The following is a 20,701-nucleotide window of genomic DNA, read 5'->3' as shown; positions in this document are numbered from 1 at the left end:
CAACGCAAGGAGCGGCGCGACAATGCAGGGAGGGGACTGTCCCCGACCAAAGAGGGAGTGGACAATCGCTTTTCGTCTGGCACTTCCCGCATGTCACGCTAGCAGGGTCATGGAAATCTGCTGACGCCATTGGCTGGAAGGGGGTCCTTTTACGGGGGAAAGCCGCTTCGTTTTTCAGTTGTATCCGACTGCAGTTACGCTGTGTCCTAGTGGGCTTGCGCTGGGCTCCTTATGAGTATCTTAGCGAATTTTCAGGGATGCATAGTTCGGGGTACTGTTCCACGCTTACAATGAATTGTCGTGCAGAGTATCCCACAATTTCTGTTGAAGTGTAGTGCCGTTTTTTTCACGTGGCCATGAACAGTCATTGCGAAAAGTTTACGGGAAGCAGGATTGTAGACGAAATTTTCCTCTGGGTCAGATTAACCTGATAACTGAAAGGCCAGAATACGGGAGGGGTACTTATTCTCTACCCACTGGAATGAATACCAAATGAATGGATAGCGACGAAAGGCTGCTTATTTGCGCGAAAATTTCAATGTACATTTGCTTCTCAGTGTTGCACTTACACAGCGGACTTGGAGCTTGAAATTTTGGCAGTCGCGCACTGTTCTGTACTTGGCTTCTCGCTACCACAAGTAGACAGAAGGCATAGTCATTGAGCACAGTATGTTACAAAGCGTGGAAGGGCACGCCTTCCTTCTGCGGTGGACGTCGCTGATTTATTAGTGAGGATAATCCGTGACATGCATTGCAAATTGTAGGAATAGATTACTGCAACAGAGTTACATTCTGAGCGTGCTGCCGCGACAGTATATTTACGCCCGTGATGATTTACCGTGCTCCTCGCAGGCGTTCTTTACCTGAACCGACCCATGATCACCATCTTGGAGCAGAGTGGCATAAAGGCCGAGGTGTTCCTGATGATGCAGAACAAAATCCTCGATTCCTTCATCGACAGCATGATGGATCCCCACGAGGCCGCGCATGTGAGAAATTTTTTCATGTTCGCAGCTTTTGTGCCATGTGTGGTGTCAGTGTTTGCACTGTTCTACTTATAACTGAAGCTCATGTTCGACAGCCGATCCCATACTAGACGAATAACTGAACCGTATGTACGACAGCTGATCCTATTTTAGTCGAATGACTGAAACCCATGTTCGACATCCGATCCCATTTTAGTCGCATTTAAGAATGGATTCAGGGTTTCGGCGAGGGGGTCGACGACCTCTGAAGTGGGACGGTGCTTGTAAACTAATAACGAAACTGGGCGCCTTACTAATTGTGCAGGTTCTCCGTGCCTACTGCGCCTTGTGTCTCCCGTACAAGGAGCTGGCCGGCGTGGGCATCGACCTGACAGTCGAGCCCTTCTTTCGGGCTCTCGTTCGCGCCGTCAACAAGAAGGTCCTGAGTGAGTGAAACGCACGAGCTTAACCACTTTTGTTCATTTCGTAGTCTGGAAAGAAGTGTAGTGAGGCAGCACCCTGGCCCCGACTTCGTCCTTTTGTTGATTAGTTACGCTAATTTCCGGGATCTTTCAAAGTTATCTCAAATTTCCAATTTCTTCACCAGATGCTCCTTGTCAGTTTGTTGCGACGTTTAGTGCAATCATAAGATTCTTACCATGAGGTTAATGTTACGGACAATAGATTAAAAGCTATAGGTGACACCATCGAGAACCTGTCGCTTGCATTAGCCAGGCCTATTGTGGTAATCATTACAGTTGTTGCCCTTTGCGTCTAGAATAACCACACATTTCTAGAAGGTGGTATCTGGTTTTAAATGCCTTCAGTCAGTATCACAGTGAACAACAGATATTTTTGACCCGCGTACAAGCCTTGTTATAGCCGACGAATGCATATATGGCACCTAAAGGACCGGCTTAACATTCAGCGAATTGACGACAAAGATTACGGTCAAGTAAGAGATGGCCCATAAAGATAAATGTTTTCTGAGGCAAAGAACTTCAGCTCGTAAGGCATCGAATGGCCCTCACGGAGCTGTCGAAACTTCTCTACAACAGCATGTGTGACCGACGAACCCTTGCCTCTTCACGCTGGATAATGTATGCGCCTTTTGCAGAGGAACTGAGGACCAAGGCTCGTATTCTGGTTCCTCCGAACTACGGGCGCACCATGTTCGGCGTACTGGACGAGACCGGAACGCTCGAGTACGGACAGGTGTTTGTCCAGTACTCAAACGACATGCTACGGTACAAGGTCAACGACCCTGCGACCATCCTCGAAGGTATCCCAGCAACCTGTTTTCTTGCTATAGCAAGCATAGCGCAGCATGGTCTCGGTGCGTTTAGGCAGCAGCTTTCGTATTTTATTTGAAAGGATCTATTAATATGAACGTAGTTAGAAATGGTAGGGGAATAAAGTGCCTGAGTACATGCTTCGAAGGTGTATGCAAACGTGCTGCGTGTTCAAGGGCTGTTTTCGCAGAAATATAGATTCTTGTAGTCGGATCTAAAAGTAGAATTCTCCGGCGGTACTACTACGTTATTGCAGTCTGTATAGATGGACACACGCCTAGTTTTCTCGTGTGCCGATTCTGACCGAAATTATCTCGTTTCAGCCTCGCCTGCGAGCTCTTTCTCTGGTCACAGCATTCTCATATCTGAAGCCGAAGCTAGGACTTACTAATGCTCAGTTGTCCAAGAAATGTCCCGGATATATCTTGGGAGTTATCCATGGTTTGCATGAATCGATGCTTTTATGTTGACAGCACCGGATATGCAATAAAGAATATACAGTGGTGAGGTACCCGTGCGTTGTGCGCTGCTAATCGTGGTAATCTTGAGAAACTGGCATCTGGAGCAGAAACAGTATACTATACTCACCGCCAGCTTAAACGCCTATCTCTCCCTTGTGAGAGCGTGGTAAGACTGCGCATGTGAAAGCCTTGCGCCTCGCCCTCGTAGCTTCACTGCATAACCACAAGAAGCTGTCCGCGAGTATATCCATTTTATTCATGGGCTTGCAATGAAAGGACCATTATTATTTTCATTACATCGCATAGAGGAGCCGAAAGGTTGATGCATGAGATTGTTTTTTTTTACCTGAATTTTCATCCACACTTTGCGTTAAAGTCACTGAGTATTCCATGCATGGTGGGATGCGCAGGCGACGTGATCGTGACCAAGAACCCGTGCATGCACCCGGGGGACATCCGCAAGCTGGAGGCAGTGAATGTGCCGCAGCTGCATCACGTGCGTGACTGCATTGTCTTCCCTCAAAAGGGGGAGCGGCCACACCCCGACGAGATGGCCGGTACGCGCCCTTCCTGGCATGCTCCCTGTTGACACTGTGCTATGCGGAGACGGATGTAGCCGTCGCTCTCTGCACTTGTGACGGATAGCGTGCCTTAGTTCACGTGCGCGTTAGGTCAGGGCTCTGCCAAGGCCAGGACCGTGCAGGCTTTGACTGATATATGCTGTGAGCACCATCACAGTATGAGAAAAAACGTACTGTGAGGTTCCATGACCTGGGGCATAAAATCTTTCGCAGTTTCTCATTTCGGAGTCACAGCGATTCCTCTACTGACTGATCTCTATTTAATTGGGTCATTTAGCAAGGCCCTTCACCATCACTGCTTTGAGAGACGGCCGGACGCAGCTTGTTTCCAATGGTACCCTTTAATGTAATCTCTACCTGTGCTTAGGTTCTGACCTGGATGGCGACGAGTACTCAGTGCTGTGGTATGAGGACCTCATCTTCAATAACAACTGCAATCCCATGCACTACTACAGCGACCCGCCCAAGGAACGAAAGGCGTCCATTGGGGTGAGCAATATCGCTTATTTTGTGGCCTCTTAGTCTGCTTAGTCTTAGTCAGGGGGGGTGGGGGAAGGGCTTCATAATTCTGGATAAACTATTTTAGGTGCTATTAGTCAAGTTGTACCGACTGCAGTATTGTCTATAATGAAATATATTTGAAATTTTTCAGCTACATCAGCGGTCAGCGATGGAATTCGACGAAATCTGGATTGTCGCTGTATTTTAAACATTGATCACAAATGGGTCGTAATGGAGTCTTGATCTGCTACAGGCGGCCTTTTGGTTCGAAAAGAGGCAGTAGTCGAGTTATGGTTCCGTTGTCCAATAGGCTGTAACAGCGGTAAACCTACTGTCTATGTTCGGAATTTTTATTTCCGTGTAGAAAGCAGAAATAAAAGGACGCCTGGCAGCTCAGTTTTCACTCGCGAGAGGCAACGCTCTTTGCTCAATGGTGACATTACCTTGCAAACCTTGCGTCTTTTTGACCATTTTAGGTTGAAAGTGGTGGCTCGACCATCGGACTGTGTCCGTACTTGAATAAGACGAGCTGTCGGGCTAATTGTATCATGTTGGTTTACCAATATGAGTGCCTTGTTGAGTATTGAGGTTTACTAATATATGTGTCGTGGATGTTGACCAATGTGACCGTGCGTAGCTAAGTCAACACAACCAAACCGATCCAAGCAGATGATTATTTGCTAAGGAAACCATGCGAAACTTCTATAAACAAACTTGGCTGATTTTTTATGAGATGTCAGTGATGACGTCAAGAGAGTGTGCAACGTGGCTTACTTTGTGTGAGAAAGCGAGCACATGTAACGCATTGCCGCGGCTGTGCTACTATATACGTAGTTGACTGGGAAGGGACGGCTGCTAGAAGTCTACATTTCTCGCCGGCTCAAGAGTAAAGTCAGCAGCACAGGCCTAGAAGTGACCCGCTCATGCTCGTTCCCTCAAAAGTGCCACCAGATATTTTGCACACGTGTAAAAACCTGACCTTCAGTTTTTAGATAAGTGCAAATGGACGGGGCATGAAATCTGTTCATCGTCCGTCTCACGAGAGAACTTGCCATTCGTGTACGGTGGCCACAGGTCCAGGACATGGTGGACTTCTTTTGCCAGTACATCAAGGGTGACAAGATCGGCCTGATTGCCAACGCGCACCTCGCCTGGGCCGATATACTGGACAGCGGCATCAACTCGCACCGCTGCCGCGAACTGGCGCGCAAATGTGCCGTCAACCTTGACTTCGCCAAGTGCGGCGACCTCAAGGGCTTGCAGAACTCTGAGAAGCCACCCATGTACCCGGACTTCATGGAGAAGCTCGACACAAAGAACACCTACTGTTCGCGCAAGGTTCTTGGGCAGCTCTACCGAAATTGCAAAAAGGTATACTTCAGCGTTTGCCAACTTGTGGCTCAGGGGACTGCAGTTACTCTAATGGCGAAGACGGCGGAATTGTACGAAAAACTCTGCTTGCGAGGATAGTGCAGTTCATAATGCACACGTCTCTTCCGTAACTCGTGCTTGCTCCTGGTTTGTGTTGTTTGGCGCTGCCTTTACTCCCTGACTGCTCACTCAGACTTTAGATCTCAGGGCCTCATCTGTGACTGTTCCAAGATGTTTAGGTTTCACGTTTTCAAATGAGCGACAGGAGTGCTGAAAGTACCGATGTTCGCTTCAAGGCTTGAATCTGCAAGGTCCCAGTTTGAAAACACTTGAGCAAGTTTGCATCAACCGGCAGCTTAGGGCCATTGGAGTCCTTGCATGAACCTGCCAGTCTTCATGTAGGTTCAATTTATAACATTTCATGAACTATGCCAGAGAAGTGAAGCTTCTGACATGAAGGTTATATGTTTTCATGGATGATTGCATGTCGATCATTGCATAAGCAACTAATTGGCTGCGGCCATGCTTTTTACATTATGTCTAGCAATATATTTGACTGTCGGAACTGAATACGTTGCTCTATGTACATAGCACATAGTATACTCGAGATATACTCCATGGCTGCTTCTGGCAATGTACTTTGTACATTTTGTTCACCGACAGCAGCGAATAGAACTGTAGCGTTTGTATTCGAGATGCTCAAGAAGTCCATTGAACTCTGGCAGCCTGTTTGGGTTTTTCGTTCTATGTATCATTGCTAGAGAGCCGACCATCAGGGTGCGATTAATGAGCTTCTATACGACATGCCAGTGTTGCTAGATACAAGCGTTTTGACTTGTTTAACCTGCCCTAGGTTGCTCTCTACCGACTACCTTTCAATATTATCACGGGGAAAATCTTGTAACTTGTCGCATCTAGCAGTAGTTCTGAGGACCCAGGACCAGTGCTCCTCGACTATCGGGGACCAAAGTAACTGGCCTGTCCTTCACGCCGAGGATCGACACCACGAGTGCACACGGCATGCGCGCTCGCATGAAGTGTGGCACGGTGGTGAACTTGAAAATGGAGGCCAGTTAACTTTTGTCCCCGATTGTATGTTCACGGATGCTGTTTGCATTGTTTACTCTTGATGTGCTGAATGCGTGCAACACAGTGTTGTGTCGTCCTTGTGTGGTTCCAATGAACAGGTTGAACTGAGCACCGAGTGCCTTGAAGTGGTGGAAGACAGCCTTCCGGACCCCCGACTGCTGCTCGAGGGAAGAGAAAAGTTCCTGGTAGAAGCCACGTCCACCTATAAGCGGTATGCACTAATACCTCTGAACACTACTGTATACGAAGTGTGTTGCACTAAAGGAGTTGGAAGAAATTGCACCCTTTATCTTACTTAGGCCAATGTGCTCTAACTACTGTGGGACGAGAAAAGCGGCCATAAAACCAATGAAATCACTTGTCCTATTAGGCCTCTTGCAGTTAGTTGAAGCACAGACTGGTTTGAAGCCGTGGGTTGTGAATACTGTTTTTTCACTAGCGAGGCCTGTAAGGAATGAAAATAGCTCGTGGTGAAATATTACCCCAATTTAGTGCTCACGGTTCGATTTCATTGACAAGTTTTTGTTCTTTAACAGTCTCTACGGTAATCAAGTCTCTATGATAATACGAGGCACCAGCAGCTTCATACTAACCTTACCACAAGTGTTTCAACGAAGGGTGCTGAAAATTTTCAAAATGAAAACTTTATATACCATGGAGAGTACACATCTTCCTGCAATGGGTTGATGAAGGTCTTAGGCATTCAACAATAAGCGCCTTCTTTTAGCCCCCGGCAGCAAACATGGCGTAACTCAATGGGACTATATTAGACTTGTAATATTGTGAAAACTGGAGAGTCCTGAGAGATTCTGCACGAACATAGTTATTATAGTGGCCGACTCTTCCTTCTCGCGGAAAAAGTCGGACCTGCAAAAATGCTTCGTGCGCTCACGCCAACTATTTCCGACAGCCGTAGAAAACCAATGGGATGCACCGAACGTCCAAAATTCTTTTGCTAATTTTTATTTTTTATCTCCATGTGGTTGCAGCCATCCAAACTAGGAGCATTTGTTCACAATTCCCGTGCTTACTTGCATCACTTGTACAGTTCAGTGACAGTACCTTATCCTTTTCGGTTGCTTGCATCAACGCCACAGTTCCGTGACAGTACTCATCATTTTTCATTAATTGCAACACCTGCACAGTTCATTGACAGTACACCATCATATTCAGTTTGTGTCACCTGCACAGTTCAGTTATAGTACCTCAACCTTTTTAGTGGCCTGCGTCACGTTCACAGTTCTTCACCTCAGTAAACATGGCACATACCCACGCGGGGAGATTGGCCATGTTGTAGTGGCAGAAACAAAGAAATTTCCACAAAAGATTACGACAAAATTTTAGCACCAAGCGTGAATTTTGAATAATGTATCAATAAAAACGACGGAAGAATATTTAAAGTTATATAACAGACAGAATTTTTGTGAAAAAAGAAGAGCTCGAATAATATTAAAAGAATTAGCAAATCAGCCTACCAGTTGCAATTCTGTATTTATGGAGAATCCTAAAAATTGAACCCAATGCAAATCCTTTGGCGCTCGCACCAAACGATAATAACTTTTGCAGAGATAATGGGAGCCCCTAACCTGGAGAAATGAACCTTCAGGTAAATCTTTTTCTGAAGTGCGAACTTTGGACAGTAGAGGAGAAAATGGTCTACAAATTCAACCTCCCCGCATTCGTCACATAGGTTTGTCGGTGTCAACCCACACCTGCATTGATATAAATTCAAACTGGGAATCCTGCACCGCAACCGCGTCATTGTTACTTACAGAGCATGGTTTTACATGAACGGACGTTCCAATTATATGCTAAGTGCTGATAATCAGTGTTTTCTAGTAAGAGAAAATGTAACCTGGATGATATGTGTTAGAACCACTAAAACCTGGAAATCGCCAGCAGGCTGACATTCGAGACGTGTGTCAATGAGCCGTCAGGAGCCGACCTTGCTACGTAATCAGCCACCTCATTTGAATGAATACCTGCATGGCCACGAACCCCGACAAAACAGACATCCTTCAAAGTGTATGGGACAAAAATCGCTGGAAACGGCTCAAAAAATCTTTTTTGAAGTTTCAAGGGAGACAAACTGACAAAAAATCAGCAAGGATATTAACGTGAGGCACACGACATGGAATTTTGTGCAGGCTCATTCGAAGATCCAAAAATTCTGCAAAGAATATAGGAATACAATCTGGGATGGGGACAGAATAGCTCCATGCCAAATCCTGTGAAAAGATGGCAACTGCAGCTTTTTGGCAGTTGACGGAGGCGTCGGCAGAAAGCACCGTATGATAGGGGCATTCCTATATGTGATCAGAGAAAAGACCGTTTTAAATGTTTGCGGTCATGTGTTTTGCATGAGATGGGAAAATGTGGTTGAAATGGAATTCCACTGCTGCCGGCGTGCCATCAACCCACTGCAAAGAACTGAGATCAAAAGCAATCGGTGTTAAAAGGTTCTGTGCTAACAATTTGTGGCACTTGATACCGTGGCATTTGATACCGTGGCCAAGGCCGGCTGAGACACAAAAATAGGAGTGCTGACATTAGTCACCGGGTCTATCGACTTGAGGAAGGTACGCACCGTGAATATTTGAAAGCGGGAATTTAGATCAGGGATACGAGCTTCCAGATAAAGCAGGGCATTTAAAAACTGATTTTGGGAGACCAAGGCAGAGACGTAGGGCTCGTCTTTCCAGTGAGATTAAGGGTGGAATCTTGTAATTTGCGCTACCAGAGGACAGAATGCAACCAAATTCAAGTATAGGTCTTAAGTAGGCTTTGTATAGTAACAATAATGTGTCGCGGCACATCCCAAGCTTTTTATTGGCGATTCTTGTCAGCCGACCTGGAGCGCGTTCTCCTTTAAACACATTGCTCTTTATATGAAGGCTCCAATCTAATGCTGGGTGATAAGTAACACCTTGATATTTTACGGATTCCACTTGTGGAATCTGGTTAGAGCGATGGACTAATGAAATGTGCAAAGGCGTGTCTGGAGGAAATACCAAAACGCTGCATTTGTCTACATTCAGAGATAAATTACTACCCTGCAACCATACTCCAAGAGCATCCAAATATCCCTGCAGAATCTGGTAATGGAATGGATATCCCTGGACGAGGCGAAAAAAGCTATGTGAGCTGCATACACAAAAACTGTTATATCAGGACGAATGGGGATGCCACTGAGCAAAATATTAAAAAGCAGCGGGGATAGCACCGATCCTTGCGGCACACCTGTTCATTGATAATATGTATTAGAACATAGGGGTAGTGCAATAAAAGTATCTGTCTTTGAGCAATTCAGATATCCGCGCATAAATGCAGGTTGTAGGATGTTACTGAGCAAGTCTGTTGAGCAAAAAAGTGTTTTCTACACTGTCATAGACCTTTGCTACATCAAGAGTGACCAAAGCTGAAACTTCTCTTCTGCGTAGCAAAAGCCGAATTCTGCTCTCTAGATCCACATGCACGGACCATGTAGAGCGTCCGCGGCGAAAGCCAATCTGGGCTGAGCTGAGACCGTTGACGTCATGAACGTTTTGTGAAGCGACTGTGCACTGTTCTTTCTATTAATTTGACTAAATTTGAAGTCAGCTCAATTGGCCAAATATTATCTAAGACGTATCCTTTTCCTGCATGTTTCATCAATAAAATAATTTTCGCTGTCTTCCAAATGCTTGGAATCCATGCATTTTCCAACGAAGCGTTGACCATATCTAAGAGGTTGCTTGTAAAATCTTGGGCTAAAATTTTAATCGTACCAACAGTGACACCATCTGGTCCAGGAGCTGCAGGATGCAACATTGCCAATACTGAGAGGAGCTCTGATGCATCAACCTCGGTATAATCCGAAGAGGGTGAGATTGTGCACAAAGGGACGTTTCTCTGCATCTGGAAGCGTAACGCCAATCCCTGAGCAATGCACTCCAGGGTTTCCTACGCTTTTTGTGGAGATAACACTGTTGAACTAGTGAGGAGAGAGACTGCAGAACTCTTGTTATGTGCCATGAATCGATACAGGGCCTTCTGATTGCGAGGATTTGAAAGATATATGTTTAAATTTTGGTTATACTCCTCCTTGGTTTCTGCAGTTGTTCTTTTGAAAGATGCAGAGAATTTGTTACTTAACCAGTTAGCTGGACTCTGGTTGCAGTGTAGCCGCTGCCAGGCCGCTTTTCTGCGACGATAGGCCTTCTCACATTCTTCTGTCCACCAAGGAGACGGCTGTTTTTTAGAGACTGCTGCGGGTACAGCGAATATTGAGGGGTCTACTGCATTTTGCAAAAATGAAACCGTCTGCTGAGCTCTGTTTTCTCGGCTTGTACTAACTATAGAGGCAAATGAGGCAGACATCTGATTTTTATAAATATGATGGTTCACAAATTAATGGATTACACAACAAGCTTTAAGCGGAGATAACCGGATAGTGAATGTTATAGGAAGGTGATCACTATATGTACCCGAATTTTCTGTCGGCCAGTCAGTCACCTCTAGCCTACCTGCTGATAATGTTAAGTCAATGGTTGAGTGAGCAACCCCTTGCATAAAGGTTATTTCTCTAGAATTGCAGCAGCATACAGAATTTGCAGACAGCCACGACCAGAGAAGCTTGCCACAGTAATCAGTACGACTTCCCAGTCACTATGGTGAGAATTAAAATCTCCTGCGATGACTGCACTGCTTGTGCCAGTCACCAAGCTGTCTAAAGAGTCTGTCCTGTGTGCACCTAAAGGGAAATAGACGTTAGCAATTGTAATATCGGCACAATGCAGAAATGAAATTTTGATCTCTAAAAGCTCATAATCAGGGAGAAGAATTTTCTTATAGATGCCTGATGACATAAATGTTTAGCTAGCATGGTTACCAATCCGTCTCCCCTGCCAACTTTTCGATTTGACCTCAAAACTCGAAAGTTTCTCATTTCAAATGATTCACAAGGTGATAACCAAGTTTCTTGTAAAAGCACAATATCAGGTTTATGTTTGTGAATAAGTATTTCTAGATCTGGAAGAGAAGACAATACAGATCGGCAATTCCTTTGTAACACTTTGGTACCTGCCATGATTACTGACCAATTGAAGAGGCAGAAACCGCCTCTTTAAGGATATCAACATGGGGAAGAAGTTTGGGTGGTCCTTTTTTAGGTTTCATCTGTGGAGATCTAGAATTAGATGGTGACGAGGAAGAACGGCTCTTGTGCATAGGGCACGACATTTCGACATCTGTGTGCAGATGTCTGTGCGACATGCACTGCTAGAAACAGAGATGTTAGGTGGGACCTGGGGAGCATCAGGAGGTGATGTTGAGCGGCCGGCACTAGCTGCACAAGCTGAAACAGATGCAGACGTTGCTAGCAGGACGGATGTTGATGGTGACACGGATTGGACTGCAACAAACTGAGCCGACACCTCAGAAAAAGTGCTCAGCATTCGCTCAACCACATTATTAAGGGCTTTTTCCACTGCGGTCACAGTTGAGGCAGTCAAGTTGGACTCAATGTCCCCAACAGAAGCGCGCACGACTAGCGTATAAGTCTTTTGTCCTGCGAAGAGCAGCATAAGCATCGGCTCTTGAGCACCGCTTCTCTTTGATAATGTCCAACAAGCTACGCTCTTCACTACGTTTTGTGCAGTCGGCATCATCAGCTAGATAATGTTGCTGCAGAGGCAGCAATGAGGCTGCTCTGAGGTGCAATTATCAGCAGAATGACCTTCTCCACATAAATGCCAGGGGGTCTCTGACTTGCATGCTTTGCCACTATGCCCGAACCGACAGCAGTTGATGCATTGAAGAGGGCGGGGTTCTAGAGGGGCCACAAGGTAAACAATCGGCCAGATTTTTAGTTCAGTAGGGCAGGGAGAGCCAGCAAAAGTTGTTACTACAGACTCAGCAGCAACACGCGAGCCATTTACTTCTCTACTACAATGGTAGACTCAGAGGACCTCAAGTCCTGCATCCTGAAATTCTTCTAGAATTTCTTGCGGGGATGGTGCTGGGTCGACACCACGTACGATAGGCTTGACACATGCAAGCTGTTCGGCAATGAATGCTTTCACCAGCAACGAGCTGAAAATTTTGCACTGAAGCAAGTCAGCAACACAAGCGATGCCTGAGGACTTGCAAACAATGCCTCAACGGCCAAATGGACGCATTTCAGAGATCGGCAGATAATGGGCTGTCAATGATCTTAGCTCCTGTTGACTTAGTTTGGGGGTTTTCATTTTGTTTGCACCCTCACCGATTGGGACGAGAACCACGGGAATTGCGTCAATGCCATTTTGTGGAAGGACTTAAGCGGCACGCTTTGGGCTGGCAAGCTGGCAAACCAAGCTGCCAACCCTTCACCTGGGGAGGTCAACGACATCTCTCAGCAAAACACACCGTCAGGTTCACATGAACTGCGCTGTAACCTACGCCTTAGCCAAAATCCCCAACGTAGTACGGGCTCACCAATGATGAACAAGCCGGAACCACCAGGAGAACCAGAGAACAGCAGCTGCTAGCAAAACACATCAGCCTAGCAAACTTCTTCCTCCCCGTTTCCAGTCACAAATCACAGTTCAGTGACAGTGCTTCATCCTTTTCCGTTGCTCCAGGTATGCTAAGAAGATTCGGGCACTGCTGAAGTCGTACCGCATCGAAAGTGAAAGCGAGGCCCTCTCCGGGGCTGTGTCCAATCTCAGCAAATATATGAAGGAGAACGACCCTACGGACATGGCCATGGTGCTCGAGAGCCAGGTCGAGCATGTGGTGCGCCGAACGCGCGAGGAGTTTTTCTCTGAGCAGCTCGACGAGGCTCACGAGAACCTTAAGGCCTCCGCCTGGTACCAGGTGAGGCGTACAGCGCTTTCAATCTGGTATTAAGCTGTGCTATTGTCAGTGCATATTGAGGGAATCTGGGCGTTCGAACAAACGAGCCGAAAACAAATATGGCTCATCAACGCAACGATAAATGCAGCCGCGTTATTATCTTGATAACAGTGTCGTAGTCGTGTTGCTTTCTTGTCCTTCACTTTGTTATTTAGCCGTATGTGGAACTTAATGGCCGAAATAGCATCTCGGGGAGGAATACCAGCATCCGCAGATTTAATGCGGATGGTGAAGCGCGTGGCTTGGAGGACTGACCCCAGTGCCATGGACCGTTGGCTGTTATGTCTGAGACCATGTTGCACGGTGTGTTTGCGGCGGCTGACGATAACGGGTGGCCATAGGATGGCCTGCCGTCGCTATCGTCGTTAACGGTGCTGATGTCACTCGAAGCGACATGCTCGATAAATCGTGTTAAGCTTGCAGGCGGCGTCACAATGCAAAATAGGCGGTGATAGATCTGTATTACTAATTAACTTTCATTTGCGGTCGAGTGTGTGTATCTGCGTGTGCAAAAGGAGCCGCTGTCACGTCACGCCTCTAAAGGTGAAGGTTCAGTGTCTCCGCAAAGTATTCAGCGTCTTCTGAAGACATTTCACTGCAATGTATGTTTTGCCGAAGGTCCATGGTCTCGCTTCGGCGTGCTTCGTTCGACGCGACTGCACACTCAACACCTTACGGCGACTAGTTTAAGGCTAACACCTTGTGGAAGACAAATTGTAAAAGTATTATGCCGGGTTGGGGAGCAGGTGACGTACGAGCTTCAGTCCTCCGAAGGTGGCATCCAGAGCTTCCCCTGGGTGGTGTCCGATGTGCTCATGCGCATCGTGGTCAACACGTCCTCTTGCCTCCCCGTGCCGGCATTGCGCAACAGTTTCAGCCAACGACTCGGGGCGCTGCTGCTTGGCGTGGCGCAACCTGGTGGCGGTGACCAGGACGGCGCACAGCACGGCGACACGCAGGTGCTGACCAACTTGCTCAGGCTCATGTACGACTGGATCGACTCCAGTCGTGAGTTCCTCTTCATCAAGGACGCAGAGGAGTTGGGCCTCTACAAGAATATCATGCGCGAGGCCTGTGTCAAGGTGCGTGGCGCCAGCAAAAGAACTGCGTTGGGTGGATTTCTTGGGCTACGAGACCACAGAGTAGACCTATAAAGCTAGAGGGCTGGGCTCCTTTATGTGCTTCGTGCATAAGGCTCTTCTCTGCATCTCGCTGTTTCCTGGCTAGAGTTCGCCATCCAACGGCCGTAATAAGCAGGATAGAGGCAGCAATGTGGTTCGCCTGCTGGAACAAAACTCTGTGTTTTTTAAACAGAAACGTGGCATACAGCTACATGTGGCAGCTTTGAAAGGAGGTGCCATGCGCTGTTGTATTGGAAGCTTGCGAAGTGCTGGCATTTTGTCTCGTGTTCTGACCTCACAGCTGCGTCGACGGTCTACCAGGATGATGATGACCTTGTAACTCGGCATAAGCACCAATTTGTGTTGATTGTGTGGCATGACTATAAAGTTTTAACATAGCACCTACGTACTGTGCATGTACCGGATAAGCTGCGCTTGGCCAGCGGTAAAGTAGACGCACCTGCATTAGATAACCGGCTGGTACGATCACAACTGAGATAGTATGTCTCCGCTGTCATAACTGAGTAATAACGAACAGTCATGCTACACTGACGATTTCTCCTGCCTTATGTTCGGCGTTTTTCAAACAAATGGGAAATGCGCACGATCGGGCACTTAACTGAGATTGAGGTTTATTTTAATGAAAGTCCCGAGAGCTTAAGTAGGTTTAGAGGGTATTTACAAGCTCCTTCAAGACATTTCGCACGCTCCCATTGCGAAGCGAAGGCGACTCTATGTGTTAACACAGTAAGGGAATGTCATCGCTCTACCCAGAAAAACGTATTCAAAAATAAATGCACTTAAGGATTGTGTGCCATCCTCAGCGTGGGGGAGTTATCGGGGAGTTATCACTATTCACCTCCCATTGCAGGTGTCCCGCTCCCTCTCGAGGGACATGCCGCCACACAAGCTGGTGATCCTGTGCCTGCGCTTTGCGTGCGCATGGTGCCTCAAGATCTTTCAGGGCGGAAGCGACGGGGAGGTCATCTCCAAGGAGTGCCGGCGCCGTTACCGGCTGGGACACCTGGCCCTGATCACGCTCAACCGACTTTCCATGTCCGGCAACCTGGCCTACCTGCGCAGGGCACCCGAGGGGTGCCCCTCCACAGAGCTGATCAGGTATATTTCACACCTTTCTTCTAAACTGGAGTGACGTCGCTTGAAGAACTGAATGAATCCAGTGACGTCAAGGTGCATTTGCCCCTAACGCTGTGACGTTACCGAACTCGCCTGTAAAACCTGTAAACAACCAGTGTTTGGTGCTTGCCGGCGTCGCCGACATCATCAGGAATGCATCTGTCCGGGTTGGCCGGGCAATCCTGACATCGAGGTGCACTTAAGCCTCAGACGGAGACCAAAACTACCTGTACAAAATCGTTTGCAAATAATTATTGACCCTGCGTACCGGTGTCTCGAGCTCATTGTCATGATTACTAGGCCCGTAGACCTTTTTCAAGGCAAGGAAACTGACACAGAATTTTTCTGTTTCCGTTTAAAGGGAAAAACAATCAAAATACGCAGCAGACAGCTTTTACTGAGAAAGTTAACAAAAACAGCCACTGCATGTTTCGCAAATCCAACCTGCGAATTTACAGCTTTTCTAAAGCACCCTTACTCACAGTGCATCGATATTTGTATTCACCGCAGTATCCCGAAATACGTTAATTGCATTCCGCCAACCTGTTGGCTGTCCCCCCAGGATTTACATCAACCGGGAAGACGAAGAATTCTTCCAAATCCTGCTGCGCTACGAGGACATCCTGACGAAGATCATGAAGGACTGGTGTGGCGTTCAGGACATCCAGTGCGATCTCAAGACGGACAGCATGGACGAGTGGTTTCTCCAGCTAATGGTCACCGGGAGCCGCTGGGCACTGGAGCGCCTCAAGGAGATCGTTGTCTACCCGTCTTTCCGCGAGGTGCTGTTGCTCGCATTCGAGCGGGAGAAGAACGCCATCGCTGGAACACTACAGTGATTACCTTAATGCTTTTACTTTAATTTATGCTTTTACTTTAAGCTGAGGCTTTCCACAGGCAGAAGAATTTTTCTGTAAGGTGTCTAGGTTGGCAGCCCCCTAGCTAGGCATTGACTGGTTGGGGAAGCTTCTTGAAAGCAGCAGACTTTCCCACTGTCCCTTTGGATTTGATTTTACTGTTGCTTTTTTTTGCTGTGCTGCTGCATGGGTTTCTGTTGTGTGGAGGCATGCGGGTTGGTGATGGATGCATGGTTCTTGTAGAGGGTGGAGTAGGGAGGTCTTTGGCACTTCTTGAGGCTTCACATAGAGAAAATTTCTTGTCTTCACACAGATAACGCTTCCCTTAGTGCTATTTTAGCAATTTTTTTTTACTTGGCAATGCCAACTTCCTGGAAACGCCAATAAATGGCTACAGCGACACGGCATGTGTCCTTTCCACAGGCTTTTTTAAAAATCTGAGCATAGTGACAGAATCCTTCGCGTGATTGAGTATCTTGGATCATCCACCGGTCACCCAGGATGCAGTGAATGTGTTAAAGCATCATTTTGGGAGTTTTCACTAATTCTATAGCCAATATATTAGCATATAAAATTTATTTATCTATTTATTTATTTATTTCAATACCTTCAAGGCCCCTGGGGGCATTACAGAAGGAGTGGAGTGCATTAATAATATATTTATAATCATAACACAGGAATTTCACCAATTCAGCGGCAATACAGGAATTGCGGCAAAACAGCGGCAATTTTATTTCAAGTTTATTTCATAGTTTGCAGTGACAATTTATACTGTTGAAATGTATAGCACTAGTAAGTTGCATTTTCCCTTTCTCGAGTGGACTGCTGATGTGCCTTCCAAAGGAGAATGCCGAAGCGTACTGCAAAGAAATTGAGCAGCAGGAGGAATACCCAACGCGGATCATAGGTGATGTGGTTGAAGGGAAGCGGGTAGCAAGGCTGACAGACTCTGGACACGTGCTCGAAGTGCCCTCAGCCGAAAAGGAGTCCGAGCTGTGGCAACACAGGCTTGGGAATAGGGGACAGGGAAAGAATTGGTTGTGAAGGTTTCCAGCCTTGCAAGGAGTTCTGAATGAGTGACCTATGAAGCTTGTACTGATGGGGTACCTTACGGCTGTCATATGCGGCTACGAATGCCACATACACGAGTGCCGACAGCTTTGCTCTTATGCTGCATGCCACTGGAATGAACATGAGCTAAATGGGCTCCAAACAAACATTTTGTGTTGTGTTTGTAATACTTTATGTACTTTATGAGCACACCGATATTTTCGTTAGTCATGAAACATAGTCTTGTACAAATGTTCGTTATGTAAAATATTTGCCCCTTATTTCATATAGTGGTGTTGGTTTGTTCAGTTAAGAGTCTGGCTGTTCCCTGGAGAGACGTTTATGAATCTGCGCTGACCAAAGATAACGGTGGTGTGGAGGATGGTTTGTCTCCCGTGGGCATCCCCCACAGTCTGCCATTGCTTAAGCCTGTTCAGACATTCACCATGCATTGGGAATAAAAATATTTTGCAAGCGTTCTGGCTCTTGTCTGTGCTGAGGTAGTGGGTGAGCACACTCAAGCTTTATTTATGAGTATCATAAAGAGCAGAGATTACTTAGCACCATTATGGACAAGTTGCCCAAAGTTGCACTGAAGAGGAATCTGAACTCATCTTTTCACTGCGGGAACTCTATCTACACATTCCGGGCATTCTTAGAAACGTCAATTTATTGTCCTGTGCTGCCGATTACCCTAATTAAATCGGATTAAACGTACTGGCTCCCGCCTTTTTTTTTAACCCAACGTGGTAGGGAGGAGGAGTCAACCAAATCATCAGTGAGTCCCTCGGCGGCTTGCCTCGCTGCCATCGGCAGAGTGATATGTAAATCAGAGTCCACGTGTATTTTTATTTCCGTGGGCCTAATTTATGGCTATATTGTCTGACGTAAACTGTTTATTCACAGAAACATAAAAACATTAAAAGCGAAAGCGAGCTGCCACTGGACTCGCTCAAAGGCACTCCACGCGTTGGTTGACTCCGCCTACCTAGCACGTTCAGTTCAATAAAAGGGGGGAGGGAGCCGGGACGCTTAATCCGATATATTTCTAATAATGCCCGAGATGTGTAGATAGAGTTCCTGCAGTAAAAAGACGAGTTCAGATTCTTCTATAGTGCACCTTTAATTACTGTTAAGGCCTAATTTTCTCGTTTTGTCGCGAATCACATAAACAGCACATTGCAAAAAATTGCTCCCAGGAATAATGTTGTAAAAAGGAGCACTAAGGAGCTTGTCACTTATCATTTCCAAAATTTAGCACTCGCGAAATATTCAGGTATTGCGACTTTACCTGAATTTGTCAAATATTAAGCTTGAAAAAAATTGACTTGTTTACTGTATCTCATTTCGGAACATGAACATGGTGCTTGGTCCAGTGTCTACTTTGGGCACTGCGCATGTCAACAGTGCATATAGCACTCCGGCACATTCCTGCGTGGTGGACGTAAATGCTAAGCGATGCAACATGCTGTAACAAGGCTGATGCAAACCAACCTGCACATGATACTGCCATCAGAGTATCAATGGCAACTACTGTTGCAAGTATAATAAATACCGTTGAAGGTTTCCATGTCCGTATTATCTGACCACTGCAGCAGAGTTTGAGAGTTATATCCCAGCTGCAATAACCATATTTCAAATAAGGCAAAAATAAATTCAAAAACTGGGGGGGCACTCAAGCCTCGCCTTAAGCTAATGGATCAATTCCCCATATATACAAAACTGGGCATCCTGTACTTAGCATTCATAGAACCCTGGGAGTCCTCATACCGCTCCTGGCGCAGTGGGGCAGCGGTTACGCAATGCGCCACTAACCTGTGAAGGCCGATGCTGCCACTGGTGGGACATGTGCGATCCAGGTTGCTCTTCTCAGCAGCCTCTCTCAACCAATCATTAATATAACTGCCACGGTGGGCAGTTAGCGCATAGTCCTGTGGGCACGTTGTGATGCCACCACAAGGTGACATGACTTAGCTGGCCCATCTACCTTCTAGGTTGCTTCTCTGGGGACTTTTCACTTCCTGTGACCGACGCCAAATGTTCTGCCACATGAACTCCCTAAAGCTATCACATTAAAATCACCTGTGTTCTTATTTCCACGCACACTGCAAAACCCTACATGGTCAAAAACAGGTCTGGAGTACACCAATACAGCTTCCTCACAACCGACTGTCTATTCTGGGCGCATAAAAAGGCAGTGGCCAGTAGCCTTAGCCCATCTGCTAGCAGACCCTTCTCGTCTGCCGTCTGTGAAGAAAAGTCCTCTTTATTATAATGTGCGGGGTGTAAAATCTCTGTTCAACTCAGATAGCTTTCGCTGTATGAATCGTTTCTGGATACATTCAAACACGCCAGCATACTACAAAGACCGACATGCATCTTGGCTTCAATGTAAAACGTATATTTTACATCCACGTGGAATTCATTCAATCTGGACCCACGAAGTAAGCGAGGCCCTATGCAGTGAAATGAATCCCTGCGCAGAGTGAACGCTTCTCGCAGTCGCTGAACCCAGCGATTGTCATGTGCCCTCTAGGCCTAACCGGAATCATCTAGGTGCTCGCCGTAGCAGCAGTCCTCCGGGACGTGGCGGTCGTTGACGACGCTGACTCGGGCAGGCTGAGGTTCGCCGATAGCCTCTTGATGGGCCGGTCCAGTTCCTTGAGCGCGTTGTGCGGCTGTCCCAGCAGCACATTGCGCTGGCCGCATTAGCCGTTGTAGTCGTCCATGTCAACGGTCACCACGGCGATACCGCACATACGCAATCGCTTGGCGAACAGCACCTGCGCGGTATTCGTCGAGCATTAACTGCCTAGCAGGCGTAAACACCACAAACCCGGAAGGCGTACCCGCCCGACGGCTCACTCTGGCCTCGGCTGCTGAGCCCAAGGTTGCGATCTTAAAACCCGGCCGCGTGGACCGCATTTAAATGAAGGTGAGAAATGCTAAACTGTCAGTGCACGTTAAAGATCCCCAGGTGGTCGAAATTATTCCGGAGCCCTCCACTATGGCATCTATTTCTTCCTTTCTTCTTTCACTCCCTCCTTTATCCGCGGTTCAGGCGTCCGCCAATGTATGAGATAGATGCTGCGCCATTTACTTTCCCCAAAAACCAAGTAAGGAAACGAAATGGTGCAGTACTTGTCTCACATATGGGCGGACACCTGAACCGCACTGCAATGACCCGCCGCGGTGGCTCATGGTTAGAGCGCTCGACTACTGATCCGGAGTTCCCGGGTTCGAACCCGACCGCGGCGGCTGCGTTTTTATGGAGGAAAAACGCTAAGGCGCCCGTGTGCTGTGCGATGTCAGTGCACGTTAAAAATCTCCAGGCGGTCGAAATTATTCCGGAGCCCTCCACTACGGCACCTCTTTCTTCTTTCACTCCCTCCTCTATCCC

At 47.0% G+C, this 20,701-nt stretch overlaps 1 protein-coding gene across 2 annotated transcripts in view; it reads left to right on the top strand.

Moving 5' to 3' along the window:
* Positions 1–20,701, top strand: part of LOC144112814 (uncharacterized) — a 59,602-nt gene that overhangs the window by 7,832 nt on the left and 31,069 nt on the right. The window contains exons 5-15 of one of the 2 annotated variants that reach the window (XM_077645630.1): positions 853–989; positions 1,291–1,411; positions 2,083–2,247; positions 3,129–3,275; positions 3,667–3,788; positions 4,875–5,171; positions 6,359–6,471; positions 12,863–13,097; positions 13,883–14,218; positions 15,129–15,376; positions 15,957–16,229. In XM_077645630.1, coding sequence (XP_077501756.1) covers positions 853–989; positions 1,291–1,411; positions 2,083–2,247; positions 3,129–3,275; positions 3,667–3,788; positions 4,875–5,171; positions 6,359–6,471; positions 12,863–13,097; positions 13,883–14,218; positions 15,129–15,376; positions 15,957–16,229 — 2,194 coding nt within the window. Of the gene's footprint in view, positions 1–852; positions 990–1,290; positions 1,412–2,082; positions 2,248–3,128; positions 3,276–3,666; positions 3,789–4,874; positions 5,172–6,358; positions 6,472–12,862; positions 13,098–13,882; positions 14,219–15,128; positions 15,377–15,956; positions 17,782–20,701 lie in introns of those variants that run through there. The other variant, XM_077645631.1, reaches the window with a different exon arrangement.

This window comes from Amblyomma americanum, chromosome 1, assembly GCF_052857255.1.
Source record: "Amblyomma americanum isolate KBUSLIRL-KWMA chromosome 1, ASM5285725v1, whole genome shotgun sequence".
NCBI classification, from domain to species: Eukaryota; Metazoa; Arthropoda; class Arachnida; order Ixodida; family Ixodidae; genus Amblyomma; species Amblyomma americanum.
This window is presented reverse-complemented; position numbering and strand designations above follow the sequence as displayed.